The sequence below is a fragment of the Hypanus sabinus genome, chromosome X1 (assembly GCF_030144855.1).
Source record: "Hypanus sabinus isolate sHypSab1 chromosome X1, sHypSab1.hap1, whole genome shotgun sequence".
NCBI classification, from domain to species: Eukaryota; Metazoa; Chordata; class Chondrichthyes; order Myliobatiformes; family Dasyatidae; genus Hypanus; species Hypanus sabinus.
Window position 1 is genome coordinate 64,025,362 of NC_082738.1, and position 19,698 is coordinate 64,045,059.

A 19,698-nucleotide genomic window follows, 5' to 3' on the forward strand; every position below is an offset into this window, starting at 1 on the left:
TAATAATGTGGCCACTGAATGTAGGTGCCTGTGATGATGCTGCAAGAACAATTTTAAAAATTCACTTGTGCATGTGACAATAAACCTGACTTTGCCTGTGGTCCAAGGAGGGCAGAAATATTCGACTTTTTTTTTATTCTACAAAGGCTGCCTGACCTGCCGAGTGTTTCCAGCATTTTCTGCTTTTATTTCAGATTTCCTGCACGCGTGTGTTTATTTTCGCGTTAATGCACCCGATTGATGAATGATTCATTAGTTAGGATTTGCAGCGGGCCTGTGAAACCGGGTTATTGATTCAGGTGTAATATCCTCTGTCCCACTTTGCTGGTGCTATATTGAAAGCCTGACAGAGTGTGGCGTTCTTTGCGAGCTGGGAAGCCAGAGCGGGAGAAGGACAGAAAATAGAAGAGAGAGAGAGAGAGGAGGAGGGGGAAACAAAAATAAATTACTGAGACTCCCAGGTTCAGTCCGAGAAAAGTATCGCAAGAAATTCCTGCCTTCTACTTCTGATGAGAGTCTAAGCGGGAATCCTACAACGAAAGGCGGAGTGGTACATCGCAATCAGTTACTTCAGCCTTCGCTTCAAGGGGTTTGTTGCCGAAGCTTTCAAAACATTTCCAGCCAGCGCTGTAACAACATGGGACTTTGGATGATGTTGATCCTGCCTTTGGCAGTCACGGTTGGACAGGTCACGATGCTGCAGCCGGAGCGGACAGGTAAGAATTGACGATTTTGCCCCCAGGGTTAAAATGTCCAATGCCTGAGGGCATGTATTTACGGTGAGAGGGTGTTTATGGTCAAAGGAGATGTGAGGGACAATTTTGTTTTGCACAGAGAGCGGTGGGTGCCTGGAATGCACTGCCCAGGGTGGTGGTCCTAGAGATTTTAAGAGATGTTTAGATGGGCACATGAATGTGAGGGAAATGGAAGGATGTAGACGTTGTGTAGGCAGAAGAGATTCGTTTAGTTGGCCACTCGATTACTAATTTAATTGCTTTGGCATAACATTGTGGGCCGAAGGGTCCGTTCCTGGGCTGAACTGTTCTGTGTTCCATGTTCTAAATCTGAACTGCTTATTTCTTTCCCCGCATACACTCTTTTTTTATCATCTCCTCATCAATTGCAAAAAATATATATACAGCCGAGGGTCAGAAAGAGACTCTCTCGCTTTAACAACTGCAAATCTCCAAGGCGGTATTGGGGAGATGTTTGCAAGGAGTTGTTCGTGGTTTTAATGTAAAGGTGCTCCGCGGTGAAAATATTCGTCAGCGCTCCTCTCAGGTATCTCTATTCGGCATCGCCAGGCGCCTCACTCTGAATTCAAACAGATTTACCCGCGTCACAGCGTTACACTGTAAACACTTTAAACCACTTTTATAATGCTGTTTCCATTGTAAATGCATGACATTATTTATGTATGTATTCACATTTATTCCATATCAGAACTTTAACTTCTAACTTTATTTTTATATCATTCTTGTTTTTTTTGATTACATGCACACCACAACAAATTCTTAATACATGTAAATGCATATGGCGATCCTCGATTAAAGAGATTGGTTTGTCAGCGTTACTACTCGCCGGTCATAGAGGGATCGGGAAAGTTGCTTTGAACGTTGACACAGGGTACTCGCAGAAATGGGTGTACAGTTTGCTTATCGATAACTTGGCAATTGAGACTTTGTTTTTGACTATTCTGTAATGAGCGATTCTGTTTCTTTTTTTTGCCTTCTGTTCTGCGTTTAAAAAAAACACTTGGGAAACTACTTTGAAGCTTTTAAGAACACAGGGTTACAAGATCACAAGGCGCTGGGGCGGATCGGGTCAAGCGGCGTATGGTCGGAAGTAAATCCTCTCCCCACCTCCGGAGTGTGAGACCCAAAATGGTTTGAGGGAATGTCGGAACTGGATGGTCCGTTCTGCGGAGAAGACACGCACGCTCTTTTGTGATCCTCTTTACCTCTCTGCCCTCCCATCGCATTTCAAGTCGTTATACAGCGAGCACCTCGGGACAGGCGAGAATATTAAACCAAGCTCTCTTGGATAGGTGTTAAGAAACAAAAATCCCTTGGCATTGATTCGAGAAAGAGTGGGAAAACTATGACATACACAGTGCCATCGTTTGAAAACCACAGACCCCTTTGACAAAAAAATACAGCTTTACATTTCGCTCAGGTCCCTTTCGGGTCTTTTAGAGTGATTCGAAAGTATTACTGCAATTGTAGTAGGAATGCATGTCAGCCGATTTATGCACGCGAAGTTCCCACGAACAGTAAATTAATACGTAATCAACTTTTAATGATAGTTGATTGATGCGTTGACCGGCGATATCTATACAGGCGAACAACTTGACGTGAATAATTCACAAGGTTAGAATGGCTAGATTTTTTTTGTTTGGTTTTAGCTGAGACTGAACTAAATGCCCCAGCATTGCCAAGGGATCTTTGGTATCCCAGAGAGCTTGGTTTAAAGTTTCCAGAGCACCCTAGCCTGTCCCGTGGTGCACCACGGCCGAGGCGCGGCAGCGGCTGGAAAGGCGGCAGTCAATCTGGGCACATCAAGATGCCATAAACAGCAACAGAGGGATAATGGAGAGGCAGGAGACTTGCAGGTACTGGGATCTGGAGCCATAAGTAATTTGCTGGGCTGGAGGAACTCGGAGGGTTCAGCAGTATTGGTGGTGGGGGTCGTGGAGGGGAAGTAATTATCTATGTTTGCGGGCTGGACGTGGGTGGATCTGATACAGATTAGCCTTCGACCAGTTATTACCCTGCAGCCATCAGGCTCCAGTTTGGATGACTTCACTCACCCCAACACTGAATTGATTCCACAACGTGTCCTGACGAAGGGTCTTGGCCCGAAACGTCGACTATACTTCCTATGGATGCTGACTGGCCTGCTGCGTTGCCACAACATGTGGACTCACTTTGGAGGACTCTGCAACTCATGTTTGCAGCATTAGTTATTTAGTTTTTAACTTGCACAGTTTGCCTTCTTTTGCACATTGGTTATTTGCCAGTCATTGTGAGTACTTTTTTATTGATTCTATTGTATTTCCTTTTTCTGCGACGACCTGCAAGAAGATGATATGGTAACATGTAAGTACTTTGATAATGATTTTACTTTGAACTTTGAGTCAGTTGGTTTAAACTGGGCAAGATTAATTGGATTTAGATTTGCTGTAGATAAGTCATATTCTAATCAGATTTTAATTTAATGCCCAATTAGATTTCTAATTTCTGTGGCACCTTAGGGCATCACGAAGTATTTGTGGCCATTTAAATACATCTGAGGTGTTGTGGTTGTTGCTGGAGAGGCTGCAAACAAAGTGGACACTCCTGCATACAAGATGGGGAGAAATCTGGCTTGTAGGTATTGGAACAAAGATAAATGTGATCCCTGCAAAATCTCCCACTTTTTTTCCATAGTAGTACCTTGGTACTTATGCAGGGCCTTCAAAAGGACTGAATTCAAATGATCAAGTGTCAGCCTGGATTGTCTGCTCTCAGAATCAGAAACGGGTTTATTATCATTGACATACAGTATACTGTGAAATTTGTTGTTCTGCAGCAGCATTACTGTGCAATGCATTAAACATACTATAAAATACACATACACACACAGTACTGGGCAAAAGTCTTGGACACTATATACAGCTAGGGTGTCTAAGACTTTTACACAGTACTGTAGTAATTTTATGTATTGCACTGTACTGCTGCCACAAAAAAAACACATTTCATGATATATGTGAGTGATGATAAACCTGATTCTGATATGGGTCTCTATTGTGGAAGGGGGCAGGGAGAGGGGAATCATGGTTGGAAAGAGGAAGAGAATGGGGAGGGAGTGGGAAGCACCAGAGGGACACTCAGTAATGATCACTAAACCAGCTGTTTGGAATCAAATGACCTTCTTCAGGGTTGGGTATGTCTGCGTTCATGGCAACCCCTGCGTCCACGGCAACCCCTACCCCGGCACTTCTCTGCCACCTGTCCACACCCCTCCCACGGTGCTCCACTCCCACCTTTCCCAACATCCTTTTGCTCCTGCCAGATTTGCAAACTTGCTCCCTGTTCCACATTGACAAATACGGTACTGTGTAAAAGTCTTAGGCACCCATACACAAACACGTGTGCATGTGCACGCACACACAACAGAGCACATGTATGTATATGTGTGTGTGCCTGTATATGTATATTAAATAAGAATAGCTAAAAGAGAACAAAGACAATGAGGAGGTGTTCTTGGGTTCATTGTCTGATGGTGCAGGGGAAGAAGCTGTTCCTAAAACATTGAGTGTGTCTCTTCAGGCTCCTGTACCTCCTCTCTGATATTCGCAATGAGAAGGGGGCATGTTCTGGGTGGTGAAGGTTCTTCATAATGTATTCATGTCTAGAGCGAGACCTGATCTTCTGATGCTCAGTAAAGTTACCGGGGTGCAGTGGGAAGTGATATATGGAAATGCCCAGGGAAGTTTATACAGCACAAATGGATAAGATAAAAACGATGGGACAAAGTGGATAATTTATTTCAAAGAATGGAGAAAGGCATAATAGGTTGAATGGCCACATTCTGTATCCTGAGACACTGTGGACCATTTAGAATTGTCCATTTTCTTGGTTATGCTGAGGACCCCAATTTTTCAGTTCTTATTATAAAGGTACTGCACTAAATATAGTTAATCCAATGGGAGTGAGGGTGGGAGGTAGTGTGCACTATTGTCCTTTCCTCTATTATTGTTAACAACTAAAAACCCCCTGACTTCAACTCATCCCTTCCCTGTACCTCTCATAGCCTCTACTCCAGGGCAGTCTTCACCTTCTATTCCACTGGCCTCAGTGTTCAACAGTTCATTCTCTCCTTTTTCTGCTACCTTCAATGAAATTGCACCACTAGACACACCTTCCCCTCTCCTCCTTTTAGCATTTCTTAAAAATGAGCTTTATTTGTCATGTATACATCAAAGCATACAGTGAAATGTGTTGTTTGTGTCAATGACCAGCACAGTTGGAATATATGCTGGGACAGCCTGCGACTGTTGCCATGCTTCTGGCGTCAACATAGTGTGTTCGCATTTTACTAACCTGTACATTTTTGAAATGTGGGATGAAACCAGACCATCCGAAGAGCCAATATACTTGCCGGAGGAATTAAGCAAGTCAGGCAGCAGCTATGGAGGGGGGGTAATAGTTGGTTTTGGCTCAGAAATGCTAACTGTTTATTCCCCTCCATAGATGCTTCATGAGTTCCTCCAGCATCTTGTGGGAGTTGTTCCTGCATTTGCAGAATCCCTTGAGTTGATAACTTTAACAAGTGTCTTTTCTCTCATTCCCCATTCTGATGAAAAGTCTCTGACCTGAAACATCGCCTCTCTTTCTCTTCCTACAGAGGTGGCCTGACCTATTTGCATTTTCTGTATTTTCTAGAGTAGAGGTCGCCAACCCGTCAATCGCGATCGACTGGTTGATCTTTGAGACTTTCCCAGTAGATTCCAAAAAAAAGAAAAATAAATACACAAATGCTGTTGAGGGATTGTTTCTGGGTTGTGGGGTTTTAGTTCCATTCTTTCTGCCCAGTGCGCATGTGCATCGCTCCCCCGCACTACACGTGGCCCCCAACCACCGGGTCGCGAGGAAACAATATGAGTCAGCTGCACCTTTCCTCATTCCCTGTCACGCCAACTGTTGAACTTGAACGTACACAAGGTCATCAGTCGCCTAAACGCAGTGATACCCTCGCGCCAGGGATCACTGGTTGGCCTCACATGGCTGGCGGGAAGTGCCATTGCTACTTGCCTGGAGCACGGACAGATGGGTGCCGCCTCTAAACCTGTTTACCACACTGAATGTTCATGAGGAACCCGGTGCTAAAATATTCATAGATGAGCTAATTCAGGCTCAGAGTTCCGTAAGTATCAGAGCAGCTACTGTGCTGCGATCTACTGAAACAAACTTTTGTCGGCTGATAGATCCTACAAGTGGGGTCGGGCGGACGCTCTGTCACACTCCTCGCTTGGTTGGTTGCTCTCTCTGGACTGTGACCGCTGCGGCCCCGGCACGGGGACCTCCGGCCCTGACCTTGTCCTCTCGCCCCACCCGCGACCAGTCGCACCTGGCCAAGGTGTCTGGCGGCGGGAGGCTGGACTTTGGGTCGGGAGGCTGTCTAATGAGGTAATGAAGCCCTCAAAACTGCTTCGGCACCTTGAGTCCAAGCACCCTGAACTTAAAGACAAACCCGTTGAGTATTTTTCCAGCAGAAAAAAACGTGAGCAAGCGGGACAGCAGCTAAGTGCCGAGAGCCATGAAACTAAATTGTGGAATAGACTGGACATAAGGAACCTGCTTCGAGTATCGGTGTATTCCTGTCGTGTTTAACACCCCCCCCCCACCCCCCGTCGGCTGGTCCGCAAGAATATTGTCAATATTAAACCAGTCTGCTGTGCAAGAAAGGGTGGGTACCCCTGGTGTTTATGCATTATTTCTACTTCTGGGTTGCAGGGTTTTACTTGTCTTTTTTGCCCCAATGCGCATGCGTTTAACTAATCGATCTGGGGTCGATATTGTCTTTTACTAAGGCCGAGGTAGGGGATCTTGGGCTTAAAGGTTGATGACCACTATTCTAGAGGAACACACTAAATGCGGGAGAAACTCAGCAGATCAGACAGCATTTATCGAGGGGAATAAACAGGTGAAATTTCAGGCTGAGACCCTTCATCAGAACTCACAGTAGATCTCAGTAGTAGAATATTTGATGACAAATTAAGATAGATACTTAATTGATCCTAAAGGAAATTACAGTGTCAAGTCTCATTACAAGTGCACAATATTAGAAGAGAAATAAGAAAGAATAAAAATAAGTTACTTCAAGCAGTCTAACAGGAGGGGGTCATCACTTCCCTGGCTATAGGTTGGTTCATTGTAGAGCCTAATGGTCAAGGGTAAGAATGACCTCATAGTGCTCTTTGGAGCAGCACATTTGTCTCAGTCTATTACTAAAAGTGCTCCTCTGTTCAGCCAAGGTGGCATGTGGAGGGTGAGAAACATTGTCCAGAATTGCCAGGATTTTTTCCGTGGGGGGGGGAGGAGTTTCAAGATGGCGACGTAAACACCTGCCTTTTAGGCGCTCTTTACTTTTTTAACTATAATCACCCTTTAATCAAATCTTTTCAAATTTAATCAAATGAGTTGATATTTTCGATCTAACTCTGTCGAACTTAAAATGGCTACAAGTAAGAAATCGTCTAAGGAGCCTTTATCTATCGATGCAATTTCTAATCTTTTGGACACTAAACTTGCAAGTTTGGAAAGCAAGATGGAAAGTAAAATGGCAAGTTTGGAAAACAGGCTGGAAAGTAAAATGGCAAGTTTGGAAAACAAGCTTACCACGAAACTGTCTGAACTTGAAGGAGTTGTTAGATCGCTTGATACTAAGCTTCAGTCGCAGGCATCGGATATTCAGCGGCATGAAGATAAGTTGGCGACTCTTGAAAAATTAATTGTTGAAAAAGTACGTACAATTGAAGTGTTGGATAAGAAGGTACAATCGACTCTTAAAACTGTAGATCAGTATAAGTTTAAAATTACTGATCTCAAAAATCGATCTCGCAGACAGAATTTGCAAATTATCGGGTTTCCCGAAAGAGTTGAGTCCGGTGATTTAACTGAATTTTTCTCTAAATTACTGTGGGAAATTTTCGGTGATGAAGGTTTGCAAACTAAACCTGTTATTGACTGCGCTCACAGAGTTGCGAGGTTTTCGTCTACGACTGATAAACCACGAGCGGTGATTGTTCGCCTTCATTATCCTCGTGAGAAAGAGCTTTTAATTCGATTAGCTCGTAAAAAAGGTATGATTTCTTACAATACCAACAAATTTCGAATTGTTGAGGATTACTCCTACGAGGTAATGAGAGCCAGAATTGCTTTTAAACCAGTGATGGCAGAGATTTACTCGATTGGACTTAAACAAGCTTTAATGTATCCAGCGAAGCTTAGAATTACGCTGAACGACAAGTCAGCAAATTTTTAACACTCCGGAAGAAGCGAAGAAATTTGCTGAAGAATTTCGATCTTCTAGTGCAACTTGAACTATGTGTTATGTGGAAGATTTTTCGGAGAGAGGATATCTTTTTACTTTAAGTTTTAACCTATGAAGCTGGGTTATAACTTCTTATTTTGATCTATGGGTCTGGTTTTTTTTACTATCATCATTGTTTATAGATGTTCCTTTTAATTTTTACAATATCTTTTTTTTTTCTTCTTTCTGTTTTGGTCATATACGTTTATATTTTGCAATAATGATTTACTTTTTTTTAAGATGTCGTTTCTTTTTCCCGTAAGATTCTGTTTTTTGTAAGCTTTTATTTGTTTGCCTGTACTTAGAAATGGGACGAATGTTTTGGATTTTTGGTCTTTTTTTTTATATATATTGTACTGTTTATTACATCCCTTTTTTAATCCTAGTTTGTCTTTTAACAGATTGCTGAACTCACATTTGTATTTAGTAATATGGCTTTTTCAAAATGGCGTTTCTTCTTCCCATAAGTCTTTGCTTTTGAAACGTCATCTTGTATTTGAACACGGGATTTTTTTTTAAAGGTATATTACACTTTCAAATTTTGATGTTTATACTTTTTTTATTAATGATTGTTTTATTATATTAGTTTTTTTATTCTGATTGATATATATTTTCTTTTTGCAACTCTATATCTTAATCTGGGTGTTATATAGTTTTCTTTTAATCTTTTTATAGAGCTGCCATCTTGAAATGGGGGTAATGTTAGTATTAGATTATGCGCCTGCCGCTTGGCTTTTTTTCGAAGGGTGGGGGGAGGGGGTAGGGATCTTTTTTCACGCTTTTGCTCTTTATTTTTTTGCTTTTAGTTTATGGGCTGACTTTAAATTATTAATATTGTTGAGGTGTCATGTTCTCCGGTTGCTCCTGAATCAATTTTCCTCCTTCCTGAATTATGGGTTATGTGTCTTTTTAACCTTTTATGATACACACAACTAATATTAGCATGATGGATAAATCTGTTAACTTTATCTCCTGGAATACTAATGGTTTAAATCATCCGATTAAACGTAAAAAAATATTTAAAGTATTCCATCGACTGAACGCTAATATTATCTTTGCACAGGAGACCCATATCAGGAGGGAGGATAATCAACGTTTTTTTAGATTCTGGAAGAGTCAACAATTTCACTCGAATTGTACCGCTAAAATTAGGGGTGTGTCTATTTTTATAGACCCCTCAATATCGTTTACACATCATGAAATTATTTCTGACCCACAGGGTAGATTTTTGTTGATAACTGGCTCACTTTTTAATCGGAAAGTTGTTCTAGTTAATATTTATGCTCCAAACTTTGACTGCCCTGAATTTTTTAAACGTTTATTTACTTCCCTTCCTAATTTAAATGAATATATGTTGATAATGGGTGGAGATTTTAATTGTTGTTTGAATCCTTCGATGGATAGATCTAAACCTATCTGTACTCTTCCGAATAGATCAGCCCTACTTAATAATTCTTTTATGGTTGATTCGGGAATTACAGAAATATGGCGGTTTTTGAACCCTAAAGATAAAGAATTTTCATTTTTTTCACATGTATATCATAGCTATTCTAGAATTGACTATTTTCTTATTGATCATCGGTTATTAACGGATGTTATTGATTGTAAATATGATTCTATTACTATTTCGGATCATGCACCTTTGAAGTTATCTATTAAGATTTCGGACTATTCCAATAATATCAGATCTTGGAGGCTTAACGCTACTTTGCTTCAAGACCCAGAATTTATCACCTACATAAAACAGCAAATTGACTTGTTTTTCTCAACAAACTATACTGAAGAAATCGACAGAGGAATACTTTGGGACTCTTAAAGCTTTTATCCGTGGACAAATTATCTCACATTCTGTTGGTAAAAGAAAACAAAGATATTTAGATATTGCTTTATTAGTGGATAAAATCAAGGAAATTGATAAGATTTATTCCGTGACGCCTACCAAAGAACTTTATAAGAAGAGAGTTGAGCTTCAAATGGAACATAGTTTACTATTATCTTCTTCAATTGAAAATCAATTAATTAGGACCAGGGCTCAATTCTATATTCACAGTGATCGAACTGGTAAACTGTTAGCTAATCAATTAAAAGCTATTTCGACTAAGCGACAAATTATTAAAATTCGCAAACAAGACGGTAATTTAACTACTGATCATAAAGAAATTAATAATACTTTTCAAGATTTTTATAAACCTTTATATCAATCAGAATTTGATGGTGACCAGTCCATGATAGATAATTTTTTTAACAATTTGAATATTCTTAAACTGATAGATGAAGACCATAGCCTGTTAGATGCTCCTATCTCTATGGTGGAAATAGGAGAGGCTATCTCATCAATGAATTCAGGGAAAGCTCCTGGTCCTGATGGTTATATAGTAGAATTTTTTAAAACTTTTTCTTCTTTGCTCTCTCCTTGGTTATGTGAAATTTTTAATGATGTGTTTGCTAAGAAGAGATTACCTCAATCTTTTTATGAAGCTAATATCTCTCTAATTCTCAAAAAAGATAAAGATCCTACTTTATGTACATCTTATCGCCCTATATTACTATTAAATGTAGATTCTAAGATTCTTACAAAAATTTTAGCCATTAGATTAGAAAAAGTACTATCACAGATTATTTCAGAAGATCAAACTGGTTTTATGAGGAATCGGTATTCCTTTTTTAATGTTAGAAAATTGATTAATATAATTCATACTTCTCCACCCACAATCCCAGAATGTGTTATCTCATTAGATGCTGAAAAAGCTTTTGATAGAGTTGAATGGACATACTTATTTAATACATTGAGAAATTTTAATTTTAGTCCTAACTTTATATCATGGATTAAATTAATATATTATAAACCTGTTGCTTCTGTTCTTACAAATAACTATAGATCCTCTTTTTTTCAATTATCTCGTGGTACGAGACAAGGCTGTCCCTTAAGTCCTTTATTATTTAATATTGCATTAGAACCTTTAGCTATTGCTATTCGTGAATCTCCTAATATTTTTGGTATTACCCGTAATGAGAAGTTATACAAATTATCACTTTATGCTGATGACTTGCTGTAATATATTTCTGACCCTGATAGGTCTATTCCCGCTATTTTATCCTTGTTGGTTCAATTTGGTATTTTTTCTGGTTATAAACTAAACTTGGATAAGAGTGAATTATTTCCTTTAAATGCACAAACTTTATTGAGTGATAGGATACCATTTAAAGTTGTTACTGATAACTTTACCTATTTAGGTATAAAAATTACCAAGAAATATAAAGATTTATTTAGATTGAATTTTTTACCTATGCTTCATCAAATTCAACAACTTACTACAAGATGGTCTCCCTTATCCTTATCATTAGTTGGTCGGATTAATGCTATTAAAATGATGATTTTACCGAAAATTTTATACTTATTTCAAGCCTTACCAATTTTTATTCCTAAATCTTTTTTTGATAACATTGATTCAAAAATTTCCTCATTTGTGTGGTAAAATAAAAACCCTAGGTTAAGTAAAAGGCAATTACAAAAATCTAAAAAAGATGGTGGTTTAGCTTTACCTAACTTTAGATTTTATTATTGGGCAAATAATATTCGTAATTTAATGTATTGGAAACTAGATTTGGATTCACCATTGTGCCCATAGTGGGTAAATTTGGAATGTAATGAGGTAAAGGAATATTCTCTATTCTCTGTTCTTGGTTCTTGTCTTCCTGCTGATTTAGTTAAATTTAATAAACAAATATCTAATCCTGTTATTAAACATACATTACGAATTTGGTTTCAATTTCGTAAGTTTTTTACTTTGAAAAACTTTGTTCTTGATAGCCCTATCTTAATTTCTTTTTCAAACCCTCTCGGACAGATCAAGCTTTTAACATATGGAAAAGGAAAGGTATAAAATGTTTTCGTGATCTTTTCTTTGAAGATACTTTGATGTCATTTGACCAACTTTCCAACAAATTTGAATTACCTAAATCTAATTTTTTCAGATATTTACAAATTAGAAATTTCTTACATAAAGTTTTACCATCTTTTCCTAATTCAACTTTAGTGGATTTTACAGATTTGATTTTTACCTTAAACCCTTGTCAGAAGGGATTAGTAGCTTTTATTTATAATATGATTATGAAGATACAACCAGAAATATCAGTTAGAATTAAACAAGAATGGGAAAAAGAACTTCGATATAATATATCAACAGATAAATGGGAAAAAATTTTGCAAATGGTTAATTCCTCTTCTACATGTGCTAAACATGCTTTAATACAATTTAAAATCGTACATAGAGCTCATATGTCTAAAGATAAACTTGCTCGATTCTATTCTCATATTAACCCTCAATGTGACGGATGTCATTCAGAAGTGGCCTCATTGACCCATATGTTTTGGTCATGTCCCACTTTACATAACTATTGGAAGGACATATTTACTACCATTTCCTCAATTTGGAATATAGATTTACAACCTCATTTTATTACTGCAATTTTTGGCATACCAAATGAAGATGGTAATCAGTTTTCCCCTTCAATTAGACGAATGATTGCTTTTGTAACATTAATGGCCAGAAGGTCTATATTACAAAACTGGAAAGAAGTAAATCCTCCTACCACGTTCCAGTGGTTTTCTCAAACTATTTCTTATCTGAGCCTGGAAAAAATTAGAAGCACTATTTTTGACTCATCAATTAAATTTGAAGAAACTTGGAGACCGTTTATTCGACATTTTCATATGAATTAATTTGGCCTTTTCCAGACCTTCTTTCTGCTTATTCATGTTCAGGTATGGAGTTCTGGAGTTTTTTGACACTATCATATACTTATAAGCTATTATTATTGCCCATGTTAGTTTAGTGTTTTATTTTTCTTAATATATATTTTTTTCACATATTTTCAAATTTTTTCTTAACGGTTATTTTTGTTTTTTTTTCATATATAATCATATGGACTTGATTAAGGTATTTTTTTCTGTTGATGTTTAATAGGATATTGTTATCTTATTATTAACGTGATTTCAAGTCTATTGTATTCATAATTTACTCATTATTTTATGTTTTTTTATATGTATATATGAAACTCAATAAAAAGATTGAAAAAGAAAGAAAGAAAGATTTTTCCGTAGGGTTCTTTGTTGTACCACAGTCTCCAGTACGTCCAGTTTGACTCCTATAACAGAGCCAACCTTTCTATTCAGTTTATTGAGCCTGTTGGCATCACCCGTGTTAATGCCATTGCCCTAGTACACCACCACATACAAGACTGTACTGGCAAGAACAAACAGGTAGAATATGTAAAGGACAGGCCTGCATACTCCAAAGGACCTCAGTCTCCTCAGGAAGTAGAGGTGACTCTGACCCTTCCTGTACACAGTTGGTGCTCCACTCAAGTCTGTCATCCAGGTGCACCCACAGATACTGTAGTTCTTCACCAGATCCATGTCCTCACCATCAATAGTAACAGGGAGCAGTGCAGGCCTAGTCTTCCTAAAGTCCATCACCATCTCCTTTGTCTTACTGATATTGAGTTGCAGATGATTCAGCCTGCACCATTTGACAAAGTCTTCCACCAGGGGCCTGTATTCATCCTCCCATCCTCCTTTTATACACAGCGATTGCAGGTTCAAACCTAGACATTCCCTTTATTCCCCAATTCAAGTTCACCTTTGTTTTATAAAATGTGTTCTAACATTGTCTGAAGGCAACAATTCTGCTTTTTTTCCCCTGCATAGATGCTGCCTGCCCTGTTGAATTCCTCCAACCCATTACTTGGTACTGGAACTCTGTAGTTCCAGTATTTGCAGAATACAAAATGATGGAAGAACTCGGGTCAGGCAGCATCTCTGGAAAGGAATAACCAGTTGATGTTTCAGACTGAGACCCTTCAACTGAACTGAAAAGGAGGAAGAAGCAAGAATAAGAAGGTGGGGGTGGGGGAAGGGGAGATGAAGTTGGGAGGCGATAGGCTGAAAAGGTAAAGTGCCGAAGAAGAAAGAATCTGATAGGAGAGGAGAGTGGAGCTTGGGGAAAAAAGCAGGGAGAAGGGGCACCAGGGGTAGGTGATAGGCAGATGAAAAGAAGAATCTGCAGGATCTCTTGCATTTGTGTTATGCATTTTCTATCTTTGTTTTAGATTTCCAGCATCTGCAGTTTGATTTTTGATATTCCAAACTGTGTTAGGGTTAAGTGTCCCAATTTTGGGGATTGAAATTCCTTTAAAATATAATCGTTGACAACCTGAAATGCATGCAACTGTGAATCGGCTCTCTCCACCAGGCTGCTATGCAATGTCATGTACATGTACAGAGGGTGATAGAATGAGAGAGGAGAATGATGATTCAATTAATGATCCAATGTCAGCTCCTTTTAGGATGATTCACTGTATGTTTGTCATTGACTTAATTTTAATTTTAGTGTTTAATGTTTAATTAGTGTTTAATTTTCTCTTCTGAAGTCTGGTCTGCTCATCTTTTTCTTTAAATTCACAATCTTAGACATAGTATTAACCAATAGATTCAGCCCAGTTTTATGAGGGGAATAAATAAACTAAGCAGTTTTGAAATATTCAGGTGGCTCTCTTCTGAAGACAAATGTATGTTGTAAGAGGCACGGTGACCTAGTTAAAGCAAAGGTCACATCCAAATTGTATAAACCCACAGGATCCCAGCACAGCAGCAGTCGGCAAGAATTGGTTTGCTTCGGCAAGAAATGTCACTGCAGTGAAGCCTTTGAATAGTACTGCACATACAGGAAATTGGAAATAAAAACCAATATTGCTGGGAAATTCTCATCTTATCACATAACATCAACAGAACCGCTCAAAAATATTGGATACAGCTCAATCCATCACAAAAACCCCTCCCACAAGAAAGTAACATCCATTATCAAGCAGGCTATCATCTCTTCTCATTGCTGCCATTGGAAAGGCCCCACACACCACCAGATTCAGGAAGAGTTTTTACCCTACAACCATCAGGGTCCCTGAACGAGCATGGATAACTTCACTCATCTCAACACTGAACAGGATCCGCAAGCTATAGACTTACTTTCAAGGATTTGACAACTCATGTTCTCAGTGTTATTTATTTATTTATTGTTATTTTTTATTTGTTTTTATCTGTATGACCCAGAGGAAACTATGGAGAGAATGTGCAAATTTCTTACAGTGGCAGGAATTGAACCCGGATTGCTTGTTAATAACTCCTGTGTGAAATCATCAGGACTTAACGAAGGGTCTTGGCCTGAAATAATGACTATTTACTCTTTTACATAGATGTGCCTGGCCTGCTGAGTTCCTCCAGCATTTTATGTGTTTTGCTTGGATTTCCAGCATCTGTAGATTTTCTCTTGTTTGTGAATGTCCTGGTAAGCCTCTTCTGCACACTCTTGATTTTGTGTTTTTTCTTGGAATCTTCTTTCATTCTTTGGAACCACAGCTCTGGCTGTAAAAATAAGTGCATCCAGTTGGCTGAAGCAAGAGCTGCCTTTGGAGAAATCCATTAATATAGCTTTCCTTGTGGACAGAATTATATTTTTCTAAAATATGCCATGTGTCAAGGATTAGTGACTGGCTAGCGGTGCATTACATGCATTGTATTACTGTAAATTATCTAAGATTTTTGATGCCAAATGCAAAAAGACATCACTGCTGACCTGACTGAGTTCTTTCTCTGTGTCTTCATAAGGTCCAGTGCCAATTTATCTGAAAGTTCAAAGTAAACTTAATATCAAAGTACATATATGTCACCATATACAATCCTGAGATTCATTTTCTTGTAGGCATACTCAATAAATCATAATAGAATAATACAGGCAGTCCCCAGGTTATGAACAAGTTCCGTTGCTGAGTCTGTCTTTAAGTCGGATTTGTACATAAGTCGGAATGGGTACATCCGGTATTATTTAGCGTCAGTTAGTCAAACGTTTATCTTAGTATATAGTATATATTTTTACCTTTCTATGCATATAAAACACCTATGAAACATACGTATTCCAATAATTAAACCATTGCATTGCTTAGTAACAATTGTAGCTTTCATTGGGGCAGGGCCTTTCACATGCTCCAATATTCTCACTTTATCCTTTAAAATAGAGAATAAAGTAGATGGATCTCGTCAGCCTGGGAAGACAGTCCACCTAAGAGAGGGAAAACTCTGATTTCAAACCTTTGCTGCCTTATGCCCATACCCACTCATGGGAAAGGCTTTGAGAGCAAACCCTGAGGACAAATCCGGAGCTGGAGTCCCTAAGGCACGTCCGACGTTGTCTTCAACCTCGCTCTGACAACTCCTATGACGTCACTGGTGCCAAGCTGAATCGGCCCTTGCCCTTGGACAACATCGGTGGTGTGGAGAGGGAGACTTGCTGCTTGGGCAACTGCTGGTCTTCCATACAACCCTGCCTAGGCCTGTGCCCTGGAGAGGACACTCCAGCGTTGCCTCACCGCGACAGCACAAGATTTTCCAGGCACAGATCCATGGTCTTGCGAGACTAACAGATGCCATCCATCCTTTAAAACTATTCCGATCGTTGACCAACTATAGCCTAATGCTTTTCCAGTGACTGATGGCGTTTCACCTCTTTCCAAACACTTTATTATTTCCGCTTTATTTTCAATTGTGAACAGAAACACTGCGGATTCAGCAGCAGCCGCAGGCAGCGGGTTTGGAGCTTCCCTGGGTCCTAAAGTCCATCCGCACTGAGAGAGGTTAAATGCTGACTGGAAGTGGCGGGTGGGGGGGGGGTCAGGGTGAACCTTGCTAAGAAAAATTTAAGCCAGATACAGAGTTACACACTCAACACAGTGTTAACGGCAATGTGATCTGACTTAAAATGGTGGACGGCGTTCTCCTTCCTCGAGCCAACAAATTTTTAATATACAGGTAGTCCCTGAGTTATGAACGTCCAACTTACAGACAACTTGTACTTACGAACCGAGGAAGGAGAATGCCGTCCACCATTTTAAGTTGGATCGCGACGCCGTCTGCCATTTTAAGTCATTGCTGTTGACACTGTGTTGAATGTTTAACTTTGTATTTGGCTTAAAATTTTCTTAGTAAGATTCACCCTGATCCTGCCCCCATTCCGGTCAGCTGGTGGCGCAGTGAGATCAGCACCGGGCTGGAGAACGGAGTTTCCGGAGTTCGATTTAGTGACAGACTGCTCCCGTGCCGGGTTGATGTCAATCCAGTGACTGCCGGGTTGGTGTCGAGCTCACAACTCAACCTGGTTTAAAAAAAAATACACAGCCACCTCCAGTTTAAATTAATTAAATACCCAAACCCAGCACAGCTCCCTTTTGTCCCATTTAACCTGTCTCAGTGCGGTGGAGTTTAGGACTTGGGGAAGCGATCGCGATTGAAAATAAAGTGGAAATAATGAAGCGTTTGGAAAGAGGTGAAACGCCATCCGTCATTTGAAAAGCGTTAGGCTACAGTCGGTCAACGATCGGAACAATTTTAAAGGATAATGGATAGTGAGAATAATGGAGCATATGAAAGGCCCTGCCCCGATGAAAGCTACAATTATTACTAAGCAACACAGTGGTTTAATTATTGGAATACATACGTTTCTTAGGTGTTTTATATGCATAGAAAGGTAAAATATATACAATTTAAACGTTTGACTAACTGATGCTAAATAGTACCGGATGTACTTGATCTGACTTGCGTATAAATCCGACTTAAAGTCGGACTCAGGAACGGAACTCGTACGTAATCGGGGAACTGCCTGTAATAGACTTTCTGGCAGGCTGTTCGTAAGTCAGGAGCTGCCTGTAACCATAATAATCAATGAAAGACCACACTAACTTGGGTGTTCAACCAGTGTGCAAAAGACAACAAAGCTGCAAATACAAAAAGAAGGGAAAATAAATAAATAATAAATATTGAGTACATAAGATTAAGAATCCTTGAAAGTGAGTCTATAGATTGTGGGAACAGTTCAGTGATGGGGCAAGTGAAGCTGAACGAAGTTATCCTCTCTGGTTCAAGAGTCTGACAGTTTAGGGATAATAACTGTTCTTGAACCTGGTGGTCTGAGTCCTGAGACTCCTGTACCCTCTTCCTGATGGCAGCAGTGAGAAGAGAGCATATCCTGGGTGGTAGGCATTCTGATATAGATGCTGCTTTCCTGCAGCAAGGCTTCATGTCGATGTGCTTAGTGGTGATCTCCTGATTGCCTCTTCAACACTGACCTCATCCTGATGCAAGCTAGCTGAATAATTACCAGCTAATTGTTTATAGAATTTGTTTGTTATGCTGGTGTGGTCAAAAATTATTGAGTGAGGTCATTTGAAATGGAGTGAGGAGGCTGCTCCCATTGGGAAGGAAGGAGGTACAGGACATTAGATCCCACATCACCAGATTCAGGACTGTTATCCTTCAACCACCAGGTTTCTGAACCAATGTGGATAACTTATCTCACCTTAACTTTGAACTGATTCCACAACCTACAGATTCACTTTCAAGGACTTGACATCTCGTGTTCTCAATATTATTTATTCTTATTTATTATTTTTAATTACTTTTCTATTTGCAGTTTCTCTTCTTTTGCACATTTGTTTTTGTCAGTCTTTGTAGCTTTTGTTCTTTTGTAGCTTTTCATTGATTTCATTGTATTTCTATGTTCTACTGTGAATGCCCACAAGAAAGCGAATCTCAGGGTAGTGCATGGTGACATACAGTACACATACTTCAATAATAAATTTATTTTGAACTTTTGAGTAAGTTGGGTAGGAGGGAAAGAAGGGGGAAAGAGATGCCCTATCCTGTTTGAAGGCAAGAACACACCTTTTACACAAGGTGTTATGTTGAAATTGTATAAAATGTTGGTGAATTATAATTTGAAGTATTGTGCAGTTCTGGTCACCTACCTACAGAATAAGATTGAAAGAGTACAGAGAAAATTTACAAGGATGTTGCTGTGACTTGAGGACCTGAGTTATAGAGAAAGGTTGAATAGGTTAGGACTTTATTTCCTGAATGCAGACGAATGAGGATAAATTTGATAGAAGTATTCAAAATAAATGTAAGCAGGCTTTTTCCACTGAGGTTGGGTGAGACTAGAACTAGAGCTCATAGGTTAAGGGTTAAATGTTCAATGGGAACATGAGGGGGAGCTTCTTCACTTAGTGTAGTGGAATGAGGTGGCAGATGTGGGTTTGCTTGCAACATCGAAGAGATATTTGGATAGGTACATGGATGGGAGGGCTATGGTCTGGGTGCAGCTCGGTGGGACTAGGAGAATAACAATTTGGCATGGACTAAGTTGGCTGAAGGGCTTGTTTCTGTGTTGTAGTGTTCTATGACTCTAATCCAATACATACCAATCAATGCCAGTCTTGTTTCCTCCTTAAGCAATATACACATGAAGTGCTTGTGAAGCGATTGCACAGGGACCAGCCCTTCAGTGTCCAGTGACTAGAGGTATTCTTGGACAGTGGTCCTTCCTCACAAACACTTTGTTGTGGCTGCACTGAGCTGTGTTGCATCCCTCAGCACCTGAGCAATCCCATGCAGTGATGGGGAGAACATACAAGCTCCTTATGAACAGCAGTGGAATTGAGCCCAGGTTGCTGGCTCTGTAATAGCATTATGCTAATGTCTATGCTCTCTTGCCATCCTAATATCCTACACCCTAATTC

General features: G+C 39.5%; 1 protein-coding gene across 2 annotated transcripts in view; it reads left to right on the forward strand.

Moving 5' to 3' along the window:
- Window positions 1-405: 405 nt before the first annotated feature.
- Window positions 406-19,698, forward strand: part of LOC132384967 (plexin domain-containing protein 1-like) — a 585,821-nt gene continuing 566,528 nt past the window's right edge. For both annotated transcript variants that reach the window (XM_059956658.1, XM_059956660.1), the window contains exon 1: window positions 406-716. In XM_059956658.1, the coding sequence (XP_059812641.1) occupies window positions 638-716 (79 nt within the window). In that variant the 5' untranslated portion in view covers window positions 406-637. The remainder of the gene's footprint in view (window positions 717-19,698) is intronic.